Source organism: Vigna unguiculata, chromosome 1 (assembly GCF_037176805.1).
Source record: "Vigna unguiculata cultivar grain cowpea cultivar isolate G323 ecotype 2 chromosome 1, ASM3717680v1, whole genome shotgun sequence".
NCBI classification, from domain to species: Eukaryota; Viridiplantae; Streptophyta; class Magnoliopsida; order Fabales; family Fabaceae; genus Vigna; species Vigna unguiculata.
Window position 1 is genome coordinate 43768013 of NC_140792.1, and position 22892 is coordinate 43790904.

The 22892-nt window shown below is 27.6% G+C and overlaps 2 protein-coding genes across 3 annotated transcripts; both read right to left on the reverse strand.

Moving 5' to 3' along the window:
* Positions 1 to 821: 821 nt before the first annotated feature.
* Positions 822 to 2002, reverse strand: LOC114164539 (uncharacterized). The gene has a single exon (XM_028049252.2). It carries the CDS (start codon positions 1675 to 1677, stop codon positions 1300 to 1302), a length of 378 nt encoding a protein of 125 aa, XP_027905053.1. The 5' UTR covers positions 1678 to 2002; the 3' UTR covers positions 822 to 1299.
* A 6725-nt stretch (positions 2003 to 8727) lies between these two features.
* On the reverse strand, positions 8728 to 13648 carry LOC114163313 (RNA-binding protein BRN1-like). 2 transcript variants are annotated; one of them, XM_028047546.2, is made up of 9 exons: positions 13332 to 13648; positions 13142 to 13224; positions 11295 to 11346; positions 11033 to 11158; positions 10870 to 10949; positions 9774 to 9953; positions 9356 to 9689; positions 9072 to 9215; positions 8728 to 8990 (listed from the first exon to the last, which is right to left on the reverse strand). In XM_028047546.2, exons 1-9 carry the CDS (start codon positions 13507 to 13509, stop codon positions 8863 to 8865), a joined length of 1305 nt encoding a protein of 434 aa, XP_027903347.1. In that variant the 5' UTR covers positions 13510 to 13648; the 3' UTR covers positions 8728 to 8862. The 2 variants fall into 2 exon arrangements, with proteins under 2 accessions (XP_027903347.1, XP_027903356.1); XM_028047555.2 differs by having other exon boundaries at positions 13138 to 13224; positions 13332 to 13635.
* Positions 13649 to 22892: the final 9244 nt, after the last annotated feature.

The following is a 22892-nucleotide window of genomic DNA, read 5'->3' on the forward strand; positions in this document are numbered from 1 at the left end:
TTTTCCCAATTTCCAAACTTTAATGTTAAGTTTTTTAGAATGCAAACTAACATGGTAGAACACGTGTTAGTAGGGCTGCCATTGGTTATGTTAGCTTCATATTTAATTGATTCATAATGAAATCACACAAGTTATCTTCTCCTAACAAAAAAAAAAAATTCTTCAACAAAATATATATATATATATATATATATATATATATATATATATATATATATTCTAAAAAGATGTGTGGTGCATGATCCAATGTCTCTTACATGTATCGATAAATACAAAGAAAAGAATTTACTTAAATGATTTTTTACATTATTATTATCTCATCATAGCTAAAAAGTTGAAGAAAAAAAAAATATTAGGCGGCAATGGACCATAACCCAGTCTCTAGTCCAAAATGAACCAACACTATAATAAAAAGCAAGGAATTTATTTCAAATTTTGTTTGGTTAACAATATATTTATACAGTTAATGCTTAACAATTAAACTCATAAATATATCATATATCTTAGTCAAAACTTAGAAGTTTGATGATGAATTCAAGTTAGAAATAATCTTATCGACTCTAGCATCACATAATAGAATAGATAAGTGGCAATTTATTACTTGTCACAGTTTCAACACTTTTATTATCATTCCCATTTCATGAAAGTCCATGAACTTGACCCAAAAAAAGTGTGAAATTTGACCATAAAACTATTTGAAAATGTTTGAATTTTGAATGCTGCATAATACCTGGTACTACAATAATAAAATACTCAACTCAGTTGGACCGTAATTGGTGTTCAATTATTCAAAAGATCACATGTTGCATTGCATTTATTATTCATCAAAACTTCAGAAATTGATCAACATGTGAGAATTTTGAATCAGTGGGCCTAAGCAAAACCAGAATATACTTTCCTGTGCATTAAAACTGCTGAACTACTGTACCATGCTTTCACAGCTAAAACTCTGAAAGAATGAATCGCAGAACCGAATTTCCCTGAATCTCCTTAACCATGGAATCTCATAATCCCAATTTCAAAGATAACTAAACTGAATCAATCGATTCTGTATCAAGAGTATGCTACATGATTAAGCTGTTATAAGAAATGGTAATACTTGAATAGTGTGATCAATGATTTATACAAGTAAATGTGGTTTGAAACTGTGAACAATTCCGTTTAGCCATAGATACATACAATTGAAAGCTTTTATCTTTTTGACAAGTTTAATTGACCCAAAAAGAAAGAAATTTGTATGAATGTTCTTGAAGCCAGAACAGTGTGATTCAGAGAAAAAGGGAATTACTTCAAACGTAATCACGATGCCAAGCAAGCTTCCCAGAACCTTCTGTTCTTTTCCATCTCATCCAACACTTCATGGCCTGACTCATCAGAGACACACGACTTCTGGTGTTCTTGCATCTCATCATCATCATCATCACAATATGATGTTCCATGAACCTCACTTTTCTTCTCATCATCTTCAACATCGTCTACATCATGATCATTTTTCCAAAACTCGTATCCTTTGAGCTCTGCAGCATTACATGTCTCAGAACTATCGTGGATGCAAGATTGAGCATCATCATCAGAACCATGTTCTTCCATAGTGGGATTGCAATCAGTTTCAGAGTCACCACTGGCCTCAAGAAGCATGTAATTAGAAGGGAAATCAGAAGGGTTCTTCATGTCCATCGACCTTGTATCATCAAAATGAAGCAAAGATTTGGTTTGAAACTCTGCGAGTGGTGCATCCAACACTGCAGAAGGGCATCTCCGAGACACTGAAATAAACAGTGAGATCGAAAGAAGAAGTTGTTTGATAGTTTTTGCGACAGTGACGGGGCAATCTTTCTAAGACTTAGCCTCTAACGTATGGAAGCAGTCAATTGTCATTACTGAAGGAGAAGGATTTGCCTCAGATTTGTCATGGTCTTCTAGAGGGACAGCAACTATTTATTTAATCCAAGAGCAATAAGAACATGTTTCAACATTCTTCTAGAACAGATTTAAGACAATGAAACATAAATGGGAACTATCTTAATAGCCACGTTTGTTTTGCTATTTTAGTACAAAAGATCTTAACCCTCAAACATAGCCTTTGCCTCTATTTGTCTCTCTAGGTGTCAAAATTCGTGGCTCTGGTCAAGTCTGATCTATGTATGACTTTTTTTTTCTTATAAAATTTTTCTTGTTTCATTTGTAGATTTTGAAAATTTTGATGAAATGTAAGATGGATGTGAATTTAACTCTTCATTAATATTTTTGGAGTTATAAAATTGATTTAAAGTGTTTGGAAGGAAGGGTGTTAAAAGTGGGTTGTAAACCTAACTCAACCCCACCAAATCGACTTGTAAGATGAGATTTGTACCTCACTTATATACTATGAAATGATCTTATCTCTAGTTGATGTGGAACTGTCACTAAAGGGTAAAAAAGATTGTGAATTCAACTCCTTCCATTATCAAAATACTAACAATTACTATTTGTCGATAAAAAAAATCATGTGTATTTTCTATATCTCACTTGTACATAATTTTTTTATTAATAAATTCACTTTTTAGTTTTATAAAATTGATCTAATTTTAAAATTTACTTTTTAAGATAATATAAATTCATTTTAAATATATTCTAATAAGATTTATTGTTTGTTATTTTTATTGTACTACCTTTTACGCAACTATCATTAATATTTAATATCATGTTTGTAATGTATATGTATCAATATAAAAAATGTGTTGCATATTCTATTTTATAGCAATTAAAGACAAAACAAATATAGATAAATAATAAAATTAAATTAAGCTTAAAATTCAACTATTAAAATACTGGTTTGATTGGGTATGAAGATTAAAAATGAAGGTATGATTAAGGCAAGAATGAAGCATTAAGTTATTTGTGACATCCTCCAACCTTAGGTTGGTCTGATGGCTTACGTTGTTGTTGTTGTGATAAGGTGAATAGTTCCGTGTTTGATAATGCAAAGGAGAAACGTTATGGGCAGCATCGAATGCATGAAACTTGAGGCAGCCAACTTAGAAAAATATTTGGTGATTTAGCAAAATAAAATAAAGGTAAAAGAAAGACCGCGTCACCATGAGATTCACGTCACGGTAAACAATTGAACTTGACCTTAGAACTGTTAAATAAAGTACTATCATTCAAAATAAAATCATCACCGTTCACTTGTTCTAACTCCGTGAATTAAGTTCCCCTGTTCCACTTGTCATGCTTGCATCACACTTGTTACTTTCAGTTTCGTACGGCTACATGTAAAAGAGATATTCAACCATTTTTGTCAAGCTGAAAATAAATAAATGACTTAAGAAATAGATAGGATTACTTTAAAAAAATATATATTTTTTAAAGAAAATAAACGGATTTGAAAATATGTTATAAAAAGTAAAAGTTTTATATTATATAAAAAAGTCCTTTTTAAAAAATAAACACGAACAAACTCTTTGAAGTAGAGGTGTGGAATTTCTTTTGATGTATAATAATAAAGATAACTATTATAATCAAATTTTTACTTTTCATTTTTAATATATACCGATAGAAATAAATGTGGGATTATCTAAAGTTTTTTATCCACCGGTATTCTATCAACATGTTTTTTATTACTATTTTTAAAACTATCAACCTTTACCTTCAATATTTTCTACATAACAGTTCATGTTAAAGGGACTGTGCGAGTTAAATATTTCAATTTGTTAGTTCGTTTTATTCAGTTCATCAATTTGATTCATCAATTTCATAAATTAAAATACAGGTTAGTTTGTCTCGACTTGTTTATTTTAAAATTAAAAATAAAAATAATTAAAAAGTTGAATTCTTTATATTATATTTTTGAAAAATATGTAAATGTAAATTTAAATCATTAACACTTATTATGTTTCAATTATTAGTTAGATTAGAGTAATATAACAAGTAAATATAATATTTATTTTAATTTATCTAATTAAAAATATTAACTAATCAATTAAAAGTTTAAAAAATATTTTATATGATTAAATATGTTTTTAATATTAATTTATATATATATATAAAATAATTTAAAAGATTAAAAATTTTGAAAACAAATTAAAAAGTGACGGACGAACTCGGTAGTCTGTCATGTACCTGTACAAGACAAATTACCATTATTAACCTGTTTTTGTTTGACGAGTCAATTTTGCTCAACCCAATTTTTACAGACTAATTGAATCAAAATGGATTGGACTGTGTTATCACCACTACTTGAAACTGATTGTAGAATTAAAATTCTCACCTATTAATATACTTTAATTTAATCGTATCATTAACTGAGCTAACTTTTAATTTTAATGTTGTTTAATTTTATAATTGTAAAAAGTTTTATTGAGATTTATTCCGATTTGTTTACCATTGAACTTAAAAAAACAAAGTATAAACCAAATGAACAATAAAAGCAACTCTAAATGTTATTTAAATTTTTAAAAGAAAAACATATGATAAAATAATGTTAGTAATTAATAAACATGATGATTTGAAGATTTGATTAATTTAATAAGAATTTTTTAAGAAGAAAAATGTTAGAAGAGAAGCCTCGCTTAAGAAGAAACATTGATGTTTTTTTTTTATAAAAGAAACACAATATTTTCTAATAAAACATACTAAATGTCACTTCCTTTTATTTTAGTGATTGAGGGGAAAAAAGTCTTCTTTATTTTTTTAAAATAATAACTATTTTTCGTATTTTTATTGAAAAAAATATTGTTTTCTATATAAATGATATCTTAGTTTTAGTTGTCTTTTTACGTGTTTAATATTCTTTTTTATCTTAGTTGTTAGTTGCTATTTTGTTAGTGTGTTACCTAACATATCTTAATTGTTTCGTAAAATATTTAAAAAGATGGTAGAAAAAGATGAAATAAAAAAAAAAAAAGGAGAGAGAGGCATGGTGGGTGGGTGGCGATTGATTTATTAAAAAGAAAGAGATAATGAGAAAAGTTGACTTTTGTTATGCACTAGGCAGCCAGCATACATCTATAAAGCGTGTGGGCAATTGTCATTGCCATCACCAAAACCTATTATGTCTAAAACAAGTTTCTAATTAATCATCACTTTTTCTTTATGTCTTCATGCTTATAATATAATGCATAAGCTTATACTAATTAGTTAATTAATTGAGAGTAAATTATGCTATCATCATGAAGAGCTGTCTAATTAAAATTTTTCTTTTTAATATCTTACTATAAGAAAATTACTTTTTTTAAAAAAAATATAAGTATTTTCATCCCATTACAGCATAAATATGTTGCGAAAGTTAGTGACAGTGTGCATGAGACTAGAAATTAGTAAATGATCCGTTAGCGATTCGATATGAAGTGGAATAAAATGTTTAAGAAAGCTCGCTATGATAGACTCTAACTTGGTTATGATACCATGTTAAAAATGAGTTTTAAGTTTAACTCAACTCTACAAAACTGACTTGTAAGGTGAGGTTTGCACCTCACTTATATATATTATAAAATTGTTTTATCTTTAATCAATGTAAGACTTCCAACGATAATGAACTTTTTTCTTATCTAAATCTTACATCTCATTATCTTCTTGTTTTAGAGCTCATCGTGGTTCTACTATTAACACTCTTAACACTCTTAATTTTGATTATTATATTTTGCAAAATCTTGTTAAAATTGAAATTTTGGTCTTGGATTCTTTTAAACTAATTTTGATCCCTATTTTTAACTTTCATAATTTTATTACAGTTTACTATTACATTTATATTGATCTTATGTAGGGGTATATATGCGTGAAAAACCATTCCATTTTTTCCCTGACCTGCATGATTTTATCATATTTTATTAAATTGAAAAAGTAGAAATGTTAATAAAATCGTGCAACGTTAAATATTAAATTTGAGTGTCTTATAAAAAATTTTATTATAAAAAATAAAAATAAAAATGAAAACTTGAACTATAATAATTATTACTTATTATAAATAAATGATAAATATATTGTAAAATTTATACTCATACTTGTAAATATATGATATTAATAAAATAATAAATAAAAATATTTAGTTACAAGATATAAATAATAAAAAACTAAAAGAAATAATATTAACTCCATGATAAGATAATTTGACTACAGTTTATGTTGAATTAGTCTATACAGACTGACGAATTTAGATTCTCTTTACACTTTCCTATGATGGAGTTATAACCCATTATTTATTTTCATCTATAATATTATGTAGTTAAGTATGTTTGATATAATAATATAGAAACTAAATTAATATATATTTTAACTCATTAAAAGTATAACAAAATTATATTTTGTTATGGATACATGATTTCTCTGTAGTCAAGTTATTGTGATGTTTTTCGTTTTTTTATTTGGACAGGTATTTTTAAATCTTAAATTCATACGTTAAATGCTTATAAGAATAGTTCACAATTTACTAAAAGATAAAAAAAAATACAAATAATTAAACGAAATTACAGGAAAATAAAAATTAAGGGAAAAATGAACAGCTAAAAAAAAAGCATACATTATAAAAAAGATTACAAATCTATATTATGGAATTTATAAAAATACATCCATAATTTAAATCAAGCCAAAAAACAAGAGTATCAAGATCTTTGAGCATTGTTTATTTCAATATCATTTCTTTCTGTGATCTTGCTTCGTCAATATTTATTAATTTAAATATTAAAAAATATTTTTGGTAATAATGTTATAGGAAGTACTAATTTTACCTATGATTATTTTTTGTTCAAAAAATGTGACTGGCTATAATAATTTATCTTCTTAATCACGTCATTATTCAAGATTTTTTTTGTTACTGTAAAAGAATTTATTTTTTCTTAAACGATTTTATTAAATTGATTTGAAAATAAAAATATGATTGGTGAAATATTATATTTTTAAAATAAATTTATACAAACTTTAATGTGAAATTTTTTATGTAATTAACCCTTTACAAAAGCAAATTTCTGAGATAAATCCATTATACAAATATTTATTCAACTATAAATGGGCCTCTAGAGAGTCAAATTCTGTGTCTTCCTTCCCTCATTTCGGCAGTGACCTAAAAACAGGTCGAAAGTCCACTTCTGAAAACAGGTTTTTAATTTGATTTTTTAGTTTTCAAAACCTTTTCAGAAGAAAACTAATTATTTTAAAAGTACTATTTTTAAAATTTTACATAGACTATTAAATTAATTATTTTATTTTTAATTAATAATTAGTATAGTAATTAAGCTTTATTTGAATATAAATTATTAAATACTATTTTTGAAATTCACTGGTTAAAATTATGATTATTAATAATGATTTCTATCAAAATTTAATAAAAAAAATGAGTAATAATAATTAATATTAAATATTCATTGAAAATATTTTAAATTTATTTCTGGTATCAATATTAGTAAAATTTAATATTAATAATTTAGACTTATTAATTTGATAATATCAATTTAATAAAATAATAAAAGTAATTGTTATTAATTTATAAATTTAATTTAAACTGATAAAAATATTGATTTAATATTTTTTAAATTAAATATAATAATACAACTTTTTAAGTAACAAAAAATATTTTAATTTACTTATGCCTATTTTGAAACTAATACTCTTAAACGTGTTTTAACTTTTCTGAAAAGATTTTTCAAAAAAATTGAAAAATATAGGTCAACAATTTTACATTGTTGGGAAATCGCTGGCTTTATTTGTGAAAAAAAAAAAGTCTAATTAGAATTTAGGTTTATCTATGCAAAAAAAAAAAAAAGTTTCAACAGGAGTTTGAGGGAGAGAAAAGAGTAAAAAGTGGTTGCCATTTAAAACAGAAACTCATGTCCAACGGTATTTAGTACATTCTGATGCTTATTAATTCCCTGTACATCCAACTTTCTTTTACCGTTAAAACATAGTCCATATTAGTTTTAATTTAATTTTACAAAATAACTATTTCAATTTTTCTCCAAAAATTATAAAAAAATAGTTTTGAAATAAATAAACCAAACAATGCCCCCCTTAGATATTTGTTTGTGTGATGTGTAAGCTGTCAAACCTAAGGCTGTCACGGATATCATCCTGGAAAATCAAATAGAAATAATTTAAAGTATTTGCTGTTAAATTCAACAAATTAACCACATTGTTATTTGTAGTTAGATATCAATGTTTAAACTTTTTTTTGTTATTTTTGTTTTTTAAGATTCACATGAAGTTCGTCTAAAAAATAAATGCTTCTACAACTCATCACACATATTGTTGGGCTGCATTGAATCCAATGTTCATTTTCATCTTAAACCCAAAAAAATCTACTTTCAAAGGTTTATGCATGGGGTATTCATCTTGTATATTAAATTGAAATATGTGTGCACTAGTGTCTTCTTTTTCAATTTTAGTCTAAACATAATTGTAAGCAACTTTTATTAAAAATTTGAACAGGTGAAAATAAATACAAAGAAGTTAAGGTTAGGTCTTGCAGAAATTCTATATCACTGTTTCTAAACGCATAAATAATAGGTCTGACCATATAAAAAGTAATTGTTGCGACATATATTGTATGCTCCTTGATAATAGCAACTAAATTATCAAATTGTGTTACAACAAATTAAAGGGGTAATTAATTAATTAGTCTATCAATACAACTTATTTTAGCTGTCAGATGTTAGCAAGTTAAATCCAAAAAACATGGTTACTGAGAAAAAAAAAAGTTGTTTTCATCCTGGACATGGAATTGGATGAAACTATGAAGGATAAACAATGAAGGGGGCGTTGAGGGAAAAATCAATAAATTAATAATCAATGTGCAATTGAACTTTGATGTTACAGAAAATTACAAATTGTATTAACATGAGATGGGTTATGAATTACAATGTGAATTGTACAAAATTCCATCGTTGAGCTTCATCAGTAAGGTTTACCCTGTTTGTTATCCCTCTTAAGCTGAACCTTTAACTTCTTACCTCCTAATTGGAATCCATTCATCATACCGATCGCAGATTGAGCAGCCTCTGGAGAATCATAACTTACAAACCCTGCAAATTCCACCTCATCAAACACAAGTTCCACATAAAAAAACCCATCAAATTTATTCAATAAATGGAGCACACGCTTACCAAAACATTTGCTAACACCAGTTGCTTTATCAACAAAAACTTTAGCACTCAAGACCATACCGAATGGCTGAAAAGCATTAGCAAGTTCTTGATCTCCAAATTCTTGAGGTATGTGATATATAAATAGGTTGGCACCGGGTGGTCCTAAGTCAGAAATAGAAAAACAAGTAGAAATGTTTCAAAGTAAGTAACTTTCTTTTTGTAAGGAAAGAGTGATGCATCCAGCATAAAACGAACACGACCACTTTAAACCCAAACATTATAAGATAACATAAGATAACAACCTTCGACCTGTCCCCCAGAATTTTTGCTGCCACCTGAAGATGCAGCAGTGTTGTTATTTCCACTAGCAGGTGAAACAGAGCCAGGAGAAGCATTCATGGGCCTTGGACTAATCATTCCTGTAGAATATGCCATGGGATGTTGCAGACCTGTTACAGCAGGATAAGAACCAACGTAACTTGCAGGAGCCACGTGATAGTTTCTAGGGTTCATATTAGGGCCAAGATCAGGCCGTAATGCATTTCCTTGATTCATATGGGGCATCATATTATGGAAACCATGTTGACTCTGCATTGGTGGCATGCGGTAGGGCATCAGCCCATAACCCCCAGGAGCCTATCAACACAAAACCACTATCATCACCGACAACTTCATGGTTTCTCATTGGAACACATACTAAATTACAACGTTAGAACTAACCTGATAACCATATCCATTATATGGAGGAACATAACCCATAGGCAAGGCTCCAAACAATGACGGGTGCTGAGAATCAGTGTGTGGTACATTAGAAGCTTGGGACTGTGCTTTATGAGCTCTTCGAGCTTGCCTTTCCTTTTCAGTATCAGCCCATTTAACAACTAAGGGAACACTTGAACCCTATGGAAGACAAAAGCAACGTCAAACATTCAAATTCCAGTTATCGTCGGAATCCATACACTTGTCGAGTTAGCAATATCGATAATGTTTGACACGTATGAGTAGTGTGCATATCAAGCAAACACAAATCATTTTTTGTATTTTATGTTTCATACACATTGCACTATATATAAGTTGACTGAAATCATGAATAAGAATTGTGAACAATCCACTATCGTGAGATTTATTCAGCATGGGCACATTTTATTGCAATCACATTATGAGCTGAACAAACCATAGCTGGAGTTCCCCTTTCTAAGCTTGGATCCAGTTTGAGCCTGCCATATGAATAATGAGTCAAGCTTTAGCCTGAAACATTATCTTATGCAAACCAATGTAGGAAACAGAGGCAGTCTTAGATTTCCAAATGGAGACAACAATAAAACAAATTGAAATAAGTATTTCTGCATCTATAATGAAATCTGAGACACATGATTGAATGTTCACGTCCCTCACCAACAGAATTTTGTGGCTGAATGCCGCTTGAAGGTCCAAAATACTGCAAACACCATTTACAACTAAATTGTAATTGAGTTTAAAGGCATGCGCTTTTCCATTCTACCACAAACAATCAACCAGAAACATGTAATTGAATTGAAATTATTCTGCATGTTTCTATGATTTATCATGCCATCTAGTTCGTATTTCAGCTTTAAAGCCATATCTACTCATACATTCCAACAGCTAAATAACTAAACAATATCAGTCAGATAACAATATAGTTCCATCCTTAACATCAAATTTATTACTCTTCTTCCCTTAATACAGTATGTAATGGATGATATTTTCAAACACATTCATCATATTGCTCAAACGACTGCACTATTACCACAAAAGAGGTGTTGAAAATTCTGATGATGGTTTAATAAACACCAACCTCCATTTTATGCTTTCCATTAATTGCCTCCAAAGCAGCAAGCGCCTGGTCTTTCGTTTCATACTTCAAAAATGCACAACCTGCCACAAAATACAAATATAAATAACACTTCGCAGTATCAAATTCCTAAATAAAAGGATTAATTAAGGTATGAAATCAGTACCTTTACTTGTTTGCTGAGAACCTCTTAAAACCTGTAAATCCTTTATAGTTCCATACTTGGAGAAAAGCGCAGATATTTCGACTTCGGATACATTCTTCGGAAGCATGCCAATGAAGAGTTTGTGTTCTAGATTCAATGACAACAGAAAATTACACATCAAGGGTTGACCTCAATATAACAAACAAATTATGGCACATAAATGATTCTAAGAAATTGATCGGCTGAACAAAGTTTTTAATTAATAAAAGAAGTATTTTTATACCTAATCTTTCCAACTCGCCATCTGCATACTTCACTTGTAATGGACTGGATGCCTGAATTGAACACACAAAAACAGAATGTTCCAAATCATAATGGGAATAACATTATATCATACGGTACTAAAGCAATAACTTTCCATGACAATATTGCTATGGCTTTGGAGTTAGGATAATCAAATTTCCAGTTCTATTTAATCTTTTTCATAATCTATATTTAGATCACAGGCAACAAAGACAATTTATCAAGCAAACAGAAGCCTTGATTTTAATATTAAAAGCACATCTACCAGTAAATAAATCACTAGGTCAGAGAATCCCCAAAATAACAGAATCATCACGGAAAGAAAAAGGCTACGATCAAAATAAATCTTTATTGGACTGACTATAAAAATCTAAATTCATATCTAATGTGCTTATTCTCCAAACCACAGTTCTGTCGAAAAACTCAGTACAGTATTTCCACTTTATTTTCAGAATTTGTTTATTTCTTCAATTGTTTTGCTTTCTACTCGTATAATCTTCTACAGTCTACATTTTTTCTAGGCAGGTTTCTAACTTCTATGTTACAATTTAAATGGTTTTCTCCATTGAACTTCAATAGGACTCATTAAACCGGGTACTCCTGAGGAGATCATGGCCTTCTGAACCAATGTCCCAACCATTCATTGGCCAAGTCCTCCTCAGCCAAGCAATGTCCCGAAATTTAGAAGCATGGCAGATTAAGGAAGACAATCAAAACAAACTAATAAAGTGTTTAAAAGGGTAGGTTTAGCAAACATGGACAAAGCCATAGTCTAGTGGCATTATCTAAATCTACATATAAGGAGCTAAAATATCGGGATAAAAATACGTTATTCATCTTAACATTTATTACCCTTATTACAAGGACAATATAGTTGACCTGAGTATTGAATGTCTTTTGCGGGAGGGACCCCATACCATTGAAGAAGAATTGGAAGATACAAAACATTCCGAGAAGCTTTGTACTGCACCTTTTTGCAGGTACATTATAAAAGAGAACAGCAAGAAAGACAGTTTATAAAAGAAAAATGATTTTTCAAACCACGAGTATCCTTCAATTCTCAACCTTAAAGGATGAAAAGAATTACAATAACTGACTTGTTGGAAAATTAATGAAAAGTTATAGGAAGAATCCACTCACATTACATGAAAAGCGTCTGTTCATTAATTAACTGATTAAAATAAAATGCAACTAGTCAAATGTACACTAGAAAGTATAATGGATACATCACGACAGTGAAAAATACTTCAAAAAATTTGACTGAGACATTAACAAGGGTCAAAACCTAAGACCACAATGATATTAATGCTGAAAGAAACATTAAGAATACAACAGAAAAAAAAAAGAAAAAAAAAAGTAAAACAGTATATCGTATGTGCCCAGGACAACTTATCTCAAGCTTATGATGCCTAATTCAACAGTGACACTTTATAAACTAAAAAATGTCGGACCAAAAAATAAAAAAAATTCTGGCAACCAAAATTGATTTCCGTGAAAATCGAAACATAAAAATAGAATAGAACAGGAGCAAAACAGCAGAATGCAAATCACTTATAAGCTATGAAGGGTAAGTTGATTAGGTTACCCAAATATACTATGTACCTCGGCGAGAAAAAGCTAAAATTAAACACATGTTTTTGCCCAATTAAGACACACTCATTCCAAACAAACACTCGTCAGCTTCACTAACTACTATAGCAGCACCACCCATTCACATCATAAAACCGCCATATGCAAGAACAGGTTAAATTTATCAATTAGAAAAATTAAAAAAAAATAATAAAAAAAGAAAGAAAAAGAGAAAAGCAGTTAGCAGCAAGTACCAACCCCGGGTAGCGTCTTCTTATTGTGACACGCATTGACGGCCTTATCAGCCTCCTCCCTGGAGGGACAAATGACGAAACAACAACCTGCGAGGGAAACGGAAAATTAGGGTTGGAAGGAGGCGAGACAGGTGGCGCGGGAGAGAGAAAGAGAGCGAACAATAATGTCGGAGAATACAAAGTTAGAAAGGTACCTCGGGAAACACGAGTTGCTTTGTCTTTGATTATGTTGACCTCGTCGACGAGCGCGAACTCCTTGAACATTGCAAGGAGTTCCGGTTCGGTCATGTGCTTCGGCACTTGCCCTACGAACAGCTTCACGCTCTCTTCGCTAGATTTACTCTCTTCGCTAGATTTACTCTCTTCCGCCATTACCAATCAATCAATGTCTTTCTCTTTCTCTTTCTCTCAGATTTGGATTCAACCAACTAATTTTAGGTTCCTCACACACACTCAGATGCCAAACTTCCACTTCGATCTTCAATTTCTTGCATAAAATAAACTCTAAACTACCATAATAATAATAATAATAATACTAATAATAAATACAATTTTAATTATTATAACCTTCCACTAACGACATGCTTCTCTGTTTTTTTACACTTTTGCCACTACGTACAGCTGGTACTCCTACTACTAGTGGAGTCCTGTCTCCCTGCCTTTCTGTCTTCCATGCACTTCATTTCTCCCCCTTTTTTTTTATACCATAAATAAATAAATCCTTTAAATTACGATTAACATATTTTTCTGCAATTTTTGTTTTCGCTCTTATCACTGACTTTAATTTTGTTAGTTAGGTTCTTGTAATTAAAAATAATATATGAATGTATTGTTTTGGTTAAAATATTTTTTTAGTCCTCTAATTTTTTATAAAAAAAAACAATTAAATTCATAGTTGTATTCTGAATTTTTATAGCGTAAGTTGGTGGAATGGAATTATTGAAAAGTAAACGAATGAGCACATGCAACTTGAATGTTTTTTGTTGACTTGTGGTTTGTGTGTGTGAATGTAGTTTGACTTATGATGTGTTTGTGACCGTGTGATAAGGTCCTATATCTATCCGAATTTCGTGTCCTCCGTGTTTGTTGCGTAAATTTGTATACGATGAGAGAAAATTTGTAATTACGAATAAAATTGACGATTAAGAACATGTTCAATTTTTTTTTAGGTTTGAATAAAAAAAAAGTGAAATAAGTGATTATTTGAATTCAATTCAATCTTATTCAAATGCAGAAGGAGGGAGCGCATGATGTGCTTTGACTTATTCGTCATTCCTTTTGTTCACACGTCTTTTGTCTTTTTTTCCCTTTCAATGTATAACCATGTTAATTTATTGCTGTTTATTGGTTGGTGAATGCAACTTTCACTGTTCAATTTCAGAAAGAAAAACTTTGCTTTAAAACTAATTATTCTTTTTAAAGGATAAAATAAAGAATTAAAATTGGCCCTTTATTATGTGAAACTAACCCATGATGAAAGAAGTTGATGTAAAGTGAGGGTTATTGTACAGTATGACCTATCAACATTTCCATCCAGACCTTAAGGCAGTCGGATCAAGAATAAGTAGTTGAAGGCCGCCTATTATGATTCTATGAATTGTTGATGTGACAATTTCTCCAGAATGATTTTAGAGAGCACACGAACTAAGCGGTCATGGCCCGCTCATTCTAATGAAACTTTATCGTCATAAATATGGTGGCTTCGGTAGTACGAACGGCTCGTCAGTCAGTTGGGCATGATAAAACTAAATCTTCAAATTAAGGTAATATAGGTCAAAATCAAGTTTAAAAAGCAATTGTGCCATAATTAAGAAAAACCTTAATCACATGTCCATATCAAACACTATAAATAGAAGTCCAAAGTAAGTTGTTAATCACCGTTACTTTGCATTTATTACAACATTAATTGTATTTACCAGAACGGACTTGAACTGACTTAACCATCGGAGTTTTATAGACAGAGGTACCCCGATTGTTTGGAAAAAAAGAAGATTGAACGGTAAAAATTATTACAAGAAAATGATAAGGACAAGTTGAGTGTTCTGGTATAGGTGCTAGATCTCTGTACCGAAACAGTTATATTCGTAATTGTATTATTAAAGATGAAGAAGTTATATTGTGTGGGACGTTACATCAAGTTTCTATTTTCCAACATAAAATGATATAAAGTTATCGAAGTTGCAGTTTCAATGATAGATGAAAAGCACATGAAGATAAATCCAGTGATGGAGGAAACAGTTGACACCACATGATGTTCAAAGCTACTAAGCCTTTGAGGGTATACGAAAAGTCGATGATATTAAAGAAAAATTGAACTCGGATTGGATGAATAATGATGTGAAACTCCAATGGTGAATTTGCTTACTTCATCGTTCAGGTGATGAGGAAGTTGACGCAAACTGTTTAAATTACTTTATTTTTATGAATAGACCAATTATAAACCTGTAATAAATTTGCATAATATATAATTCTTATCATGATGTAGTTAGTATAGAGCAAACGGTTATCTTAAATCTAAATCAAAATATTTGTAATTACAGGAAATATATTTTTATTTATAGAAATTATTATTGGTGTGGTTTTACCTTGTTAAAGTCAAATATCGATTTAATTAATAATTTAGTTTCTATATTTAAATATTTGATTTATTATTATTTTTATATTATTTTATTTAATAGTCTTTGTTTTGTAAGAAAAAAACTCAATGTGTTTCTTTTTATTAAATTAATGTTATTATGCGTTAAAATTTAAGTCTTTCATATATTAAATTTTGGTAATTTTCTATTTTAAATGTATCATATGTCAAAATTAAATATATTTCAAGACAAAAAATATCGAAATCTTTATACGTGATAAATTTAGATTTTGATACGTGATATTTTTAAATATTATCAATGTTAATTTAACCGAATACATCACATAAACTTTTTTACAAAAATAAAAGAACTTAATTAAATAAAAAATAAATGTAAAGATTATAACAAAAATCTAAATGTAAAAACTAAATTTTTAATTAAACCTTAAATATTTAATAATTCTCATCCTATCTATGTAAATCCCTTAAAAGAAATTACAGAGAATAAAATTCAATGATTTCAATGTGTACAGAAAAATTACTTAAGTATTAAAAAAAACGCGTGTTGCACATTTCATTACTACAATTTGTTGGTCTATTTTCCATACAGCCATAGGTATGTGTACAAATAAACTCATTTTTGTTGTTTATGTCTTTTTTAACATTGTTCTTAACTTTTTGTTTGGGAATTCACTTCACGTGCCTTTATGATTTGTTTGATGTGTCTTTCTGAATTTAGGTTTATGGATTAAGGTTTTAGAATTCTTAAGATGAAGTACAACGATGTGTACTTTAAGTGGATTCTCATATAGAAGAACTAGTATGAGACCCATAGGTACGTATGAGTTTTTTTCGTTTTTGTGTTATTGTTGTTATAGGTATTTTGTTTAAATATTATATAATTTGTTGGTTAAAAATTAGATTAAAGTATTGCTATTATTAATATAATTTATGTGAATTTGTAAATATATCATTTAGATTTTGGCTAATTATGACAATCTGCTTTATTATCTAATTAATATAATTCATAGTTACATAATACATGGTTTATAGTTATACTTTATTTACATTGAAATAACTACATTTGAGAATAAATATGAAGGGTGTAGTTTTTGCGGCAAGGTATAGTAATAAGGTGTCTTGTGAACTTTTGTTTCGTGCATATTACATATCGTTATTAAAATAAAATATTGATGTATTGTGAACTTTTGTCTCGTACAAAAATATTGTCCACATATGAATAATCAATTTAAAGAAAAATGGAAAAACGCAAACATATTGTGAAATACATTGAGTTATATATTTTATTGAAATGAAATGCATATTTACATATTGTTGTTAAAATAAAATATAGGAATATTGAAAACTTTGGTCTCCTAGAAAAGTAATGCCCACACATGAATAATCAACTTAAATAATAATGCAAATATAATGTAAGATTGATGTTAACATTTTTAAACAAAAATAAATGTAGTTATTGTTATCAATGTAAACATTAAATTTATAATAACTAATTCTTGGGTAGACGCATTTTATTTTATTTTTGTTTAAAATGTACATTGAGTTATATATTATATTGAAATGAAATGCATATGTACATATTGTTGTTAAAATAAAATATAGGATTATTGAGAACTTTGGTCTCCTGGAAAAGTAATGCCCACACATGAATAATCAACTTAAACAATAATGCAAACATAATGTAAGATTGATGTTAATATTTTTAAACAAAAATAAATACAGTTATTATTATCAATGTAGACATTAAATTTATAATAACCAATTTTTGATGGGCACACAACTTTTTTTTTAATGTACATTGAGTTGTATATTATATTGAAATGAAATGCATATGTACATATTGTTGTTAAAATAAAATATAGGAATATTGAAAACTTTGGTCTCGTGCAAAAGTAATACCCACACATGAATAATCAACTTAAACAACAATGCAAACATAATGTAAGATTGATGTTAACATTTTTAAACAAAAATAAATGCAGGTATTGGTATCAATGTAGACATTAAATTTATAATAACTAATTCTTGGGTAGACGCATTTTATTTTATTTTTGTTTAAAATGTACATTGAATTATATATTATATTGAAATGAAATGCATATCTACATATTGTTGTTAAAATAAAATACAGGAATATTGAGAATTTTGGTCTCGTGCAAAAGTAATGTCAACACATGAATAATCAATTTAAACAAAAATGCAAACATAATGTAAAATTGATGTTAACATTTAAACAAAAATAAATGCAGGTATTGTTATCAATGTAGATATTAAATTTATAGTACTAAATCTTGATGGGTACACACATTTTATTTTATTTTTGTTTAAAATATACATTGAGCTATATATTATATTGAAATGAGATGCATATGTACATATTATTATTTATATTTATAAACTTTATAGTTTGCTAACTATTGTTTTATCTAAAATTATTAATCAAATATTTAACCTCTGAATATATACAAACGAACTAAATAAGATGATATAATAATTCTTCCAAAGTTCACTCTTAAATTAGTTGTAAACAAAAATACACGTAGATGTTGTTATCAACGTAGACATTGAATTTATAATAAAAGTTAACCATAATACATAAATACGAAAGTATTATAGTAATTTTTTTTAATATTCAATAAACAATAATATATAAAATAAATAAATAAAAGTATATCTATAAAAATATATAAAGAGATACACTCTTTTATGTCCATGTTTTATTATTCCAGTTTTACTCTTAATATTATTTTTAAAATTATAATATTTTATATATAACAATATATAAAGAGGAGATTGGTGCATATGGGTCATGTTTTTTGTTTTGTTTTTTTTATTTTTTTAAAATAGATTTCATCATTATTATATATTAATAAAAAATTAATTTAAATGTTTATTTTTATCGGATTAATTATATATAATTATTAATTCATTATTTTAGCATAGAATTGATATTATTATATATCAATACGAAGGTCTTCTATGTTTATTCAGTAATATTGCTCATGTCTTTTGGTGAATATAAGAAAAGGTTGATACCATTCAATGGTAATTCAATAATATTGCTCCTAATTTTGTTCAACAGAGTAAATAAACTTTTTTAATATGACAATAAATTGTGGGGAGTGAAAAAATCAAATATTTAATTAAAATAAAAATTTATTATGATTAAAAATTTAAATATAATTTAAATTTTTTGTATTGTATTAAAAAAACAATTAAGTTTGATTAAAGAATTTTGAATATTATTTTTAAATATTTAAATAGAATAATTATATCATATATGTCGTAAAAATTTTAATGCATTAATATCTATATATATATATATAAATAAATTTATAGTTTGGTAACTTTTAATTTTTATTACATTTCAATTTATGATGAATAAGATTTTCATAATAAAAATAGTACTATTACTAAAAGAGAAGTTCCCTTGGTTCTCTGTCCTGCAAAATTGCAAAGCATGCAATATATATAGACGCAAAGAATGAAATAATTACTCCTATCATACATTATTATATCTTTATGCTGCAATAAAGGCATAAAATATTAGTGGTCCAATAAATTTAAAAATATCTTTATTGAAAGTTGTGTTTTCATGAGTTGGAATACGCTCAGATTTAGTAGTACAAAAATTACATTGTTTTACGAGCAGTCATAACTTGCACATTATCCTGGATTACATTTATTTGCAATGCAATCGAAACAATTATAATCTTGAAATATAAAACCATTTACGAGTTATTTATGTAAATCATTTAATAAATATTTATTAATGAATTGGTAAATGTAAACAGTTTTAATCTTGGAGTACGAAACCATTTGCTGAATTTGTAATAATATATTAATTACTTGATTTATAAAATTATTTTATTTGGAATATGTTTATATTGAATATAAATTTTAATATAAATACTAAATAATATTTAGAAATAAATAACAAAAATAATTATTAATCAACCAAATTTCGAAATAGATGATGACAAAAACTCAGTTTGGTAAATTAAATATAAAAATGAAGTTTTCAAGTCTTTCTGAAAATGTATTTTGTGAATATCATTTTTAGTTTTTTTTTTAAGTGTTGGAATCCAAAAATGTTAGATGATGAAAGCGTGTGAGAGAGATTGAACAATATCTAAAGTAGTGCAATGATGATCAAAGAGAGAAAAGAAATGCAAATGAAGTGTGAAATGTGAAGAGAAGTGAATGTATATTTTGAATATTTTAATCTGAATAGGTTGAATCATGAAAGCGTGTTAGAGATGAAACAATAAATAAAGCAGTTGAAATATTTGGACCAGTGCAATGATGATTATCTGGACCAGTGCAATGATGATTATCTTGAGCAATGCAAATACTAATGAAAAAGTATTTATACAAAGGAGCACCATATTCGGATATCAAGAGAGATTAATTGATTACTTTAATATTTAAATCCCAATCAGTTGAATCACCAGAACACGATGATTTCGAGCCGTTCAAATTAATGGAGCGGTTCAATTATCTATACAGTGGTGCAATGATGATTATCTGGAGTAGTACAAATAATAATTACAGGAATTTATACAAACGTTTATTCAAATTTCGTATCCATCATATAGACGTTACACAAATACATTTAAAATCTCTTCATTGGAAGTCGTGCAAGGTTTATTGAGCAATGATAACTTTAGATTTCTAATGCCATGCAATCTTTAATCTTTCATATTTATCTTGAACGATGATAACTTTAGATTTTCAATACGGTGCAATGTTTCATATTTATTAAATCTTGGACTTTTACATTAAATAATTTTGAAATGCGTTTATTTTAAAAAATTAATATTTAATATTTACGTTAAATGATTTTAATAAAAACTATTTAATAACTAATATTTAATGTACGCGAGTGACATTTTCATTTCAAATTTACTTGAAAATATGTTTCAAATATTATTTCTAGTTTTTAAAATAAACATATTTTATAAAGTTCTTTAACTTTATTTTATAATTAATTATAATTATTTTAAAAATTGTTTAACATTTATTTATAGTTATTTAATATTTTTTGTTTTCAATTATTTGATTCAAGAATTTAACAATTTAATTAATGACTTTGTGAAAAATATATAACATGAAAAAAAAAAGACACATAACTTAATATTAATATGGATATGTATAACTACAAATTTATAAGAAGTTTAAATTAAAATTACATATAAAGTATTAAACTTTAAAAGCAATTTAATGGATAGAGAACTTTGACATTTATATTTTTTTATCACTTTCAACTTTAAAAAGAACTTCACGATGATTCTTTACAGATACGATGTATAGGTACATTTTAATCTAAATGTATTTATTGACATAAAAGCGTAAGAAAAAAAATAACTTTTTTATGAACTAAACTACTTTCTATTAAACTGGACGATCTAAATCTAATAATTAACGGATTTCTAAAAAAATGAAATATATTATATTTAAAATCATATTTATTAATAAATAAAGACAATATTTAAAAAAGGAAAAAAGAAGTGATTTTTTTGAATGTGTCTTAATACCTAACAAATTTGGTGCAGAAGAATTAATAACTTTTGTAGAAATGGTGATGTGAAAGGAGGGTAGAAAGGTAAAAAGGAAGAAAGGGTAGTATGGTAATAAAGTAGAAAATGGGGGTAGAAAGAGAAAGAAGCCAGACTGTCCCGCCAAGACAGCGCAAATGTTTGATGAATGAATGGATATCTCTGATTGCCCAATACAACAAAAAATCTCACTCCTTTTTCTTTCTCAATTTTCATCTTTATCTTTCTCCTTTTTATAATTTCTCTCCTCACACTTCTTCTTTTTCTTATTTATTTTTTTATAAAAAATAACTACTGAAACTCATAAAGCTATTGTTCAAAAATAAAATAAAAATACTAAAACAACTGTTATGTAATAATACAATGCGAGACAGGTTATTATGAAAAAAATTGTACAGGATCGATGGAATATTTTAGACCGTTTATTTGTTTAGATTTGTTTTATATAATGTGCAGTTTGTGTGACAAATACGAGACAGTAATGGACGAAATCACTTGATTAATCTGATTTTTTTTTTTTTCATATTTGAATCTCAAATTTAAACAAAATTATTTTATTTTATTTTATTATTCTTTTATAGGTTAAGTATATTTATAGTCTCCGAACTTTAACCTAAAATTAGAATTCGTCCCTGTCTGAAATTTTGATACATTTTGGTCCTTAAACTTTAGAAATGAATTAATATAGTCATTTTAATTTAATTATGTTAACTTTTTTTATGTGTTGAATGCTTTTCCTATTAACATTGGAGTTTTTTACACTCTTTGACACGTTCTTGATTCAATATCTACTGAGAAATATGTTCGACACCTAAAAAAAATTAACGTAATTGAATTAAAAAGACTATATTCATTATTTTTAAAGTTTAGGAACCAAAATACATTAAAATTTCATACAAAAACGAATTCCAATTTTAGATCATACTTCAAAAATTAAAATCATACTTGACCCATTCTTTATTATACCAACACAAGGATAATGGTTGAGAATATGCAAACACAAGGATTATCCATCATTACAAAAAAGTAATTCTGAATTATTTTTCTATTCGTTTGTGTAACTGTATTGATCCTATTTCTCTTAGAAAATTACCATTATTATAAGATAAAAATGAGAATTTTCATGCAAACAAATCACTTTGGTTTTTTGCTGAAGTCTATTTTCCAAATTTTAGAATACGCAGAGTGCATTGGGTGGAGATGTAAATTTATGGTATGGTCCAAAGATAAAAAAGTGAGTGGAGTGGGTTGAGATTAGAAAACTTGAATGCGTGAGGAATTGAACAAACCAAGAAAATTGTTTTCCCATTTATTTTCTTCCTTAGATAATGTGCTACAACACGGTATGTGAAAAACCAGAAACATTGTCACCAAACTAAAGATAGTGTGGTACTTCCTTTTCACTTTATCTAATTTCACTTTGAGGTCAATAAAAAGTGTGCCAAACTGTAATGCAAAGGGAGTTTACCTTTTTGGTAGAGGGTGAAGAAAGCCGAATACAACAAATTTTTTATTGCGAAAAAACTTTTACTCAACTTTTTTGTTGTTGTTATCATGTAATGAATTCATAATCTTATATCTTCTTTTCTATTCAAAATAGT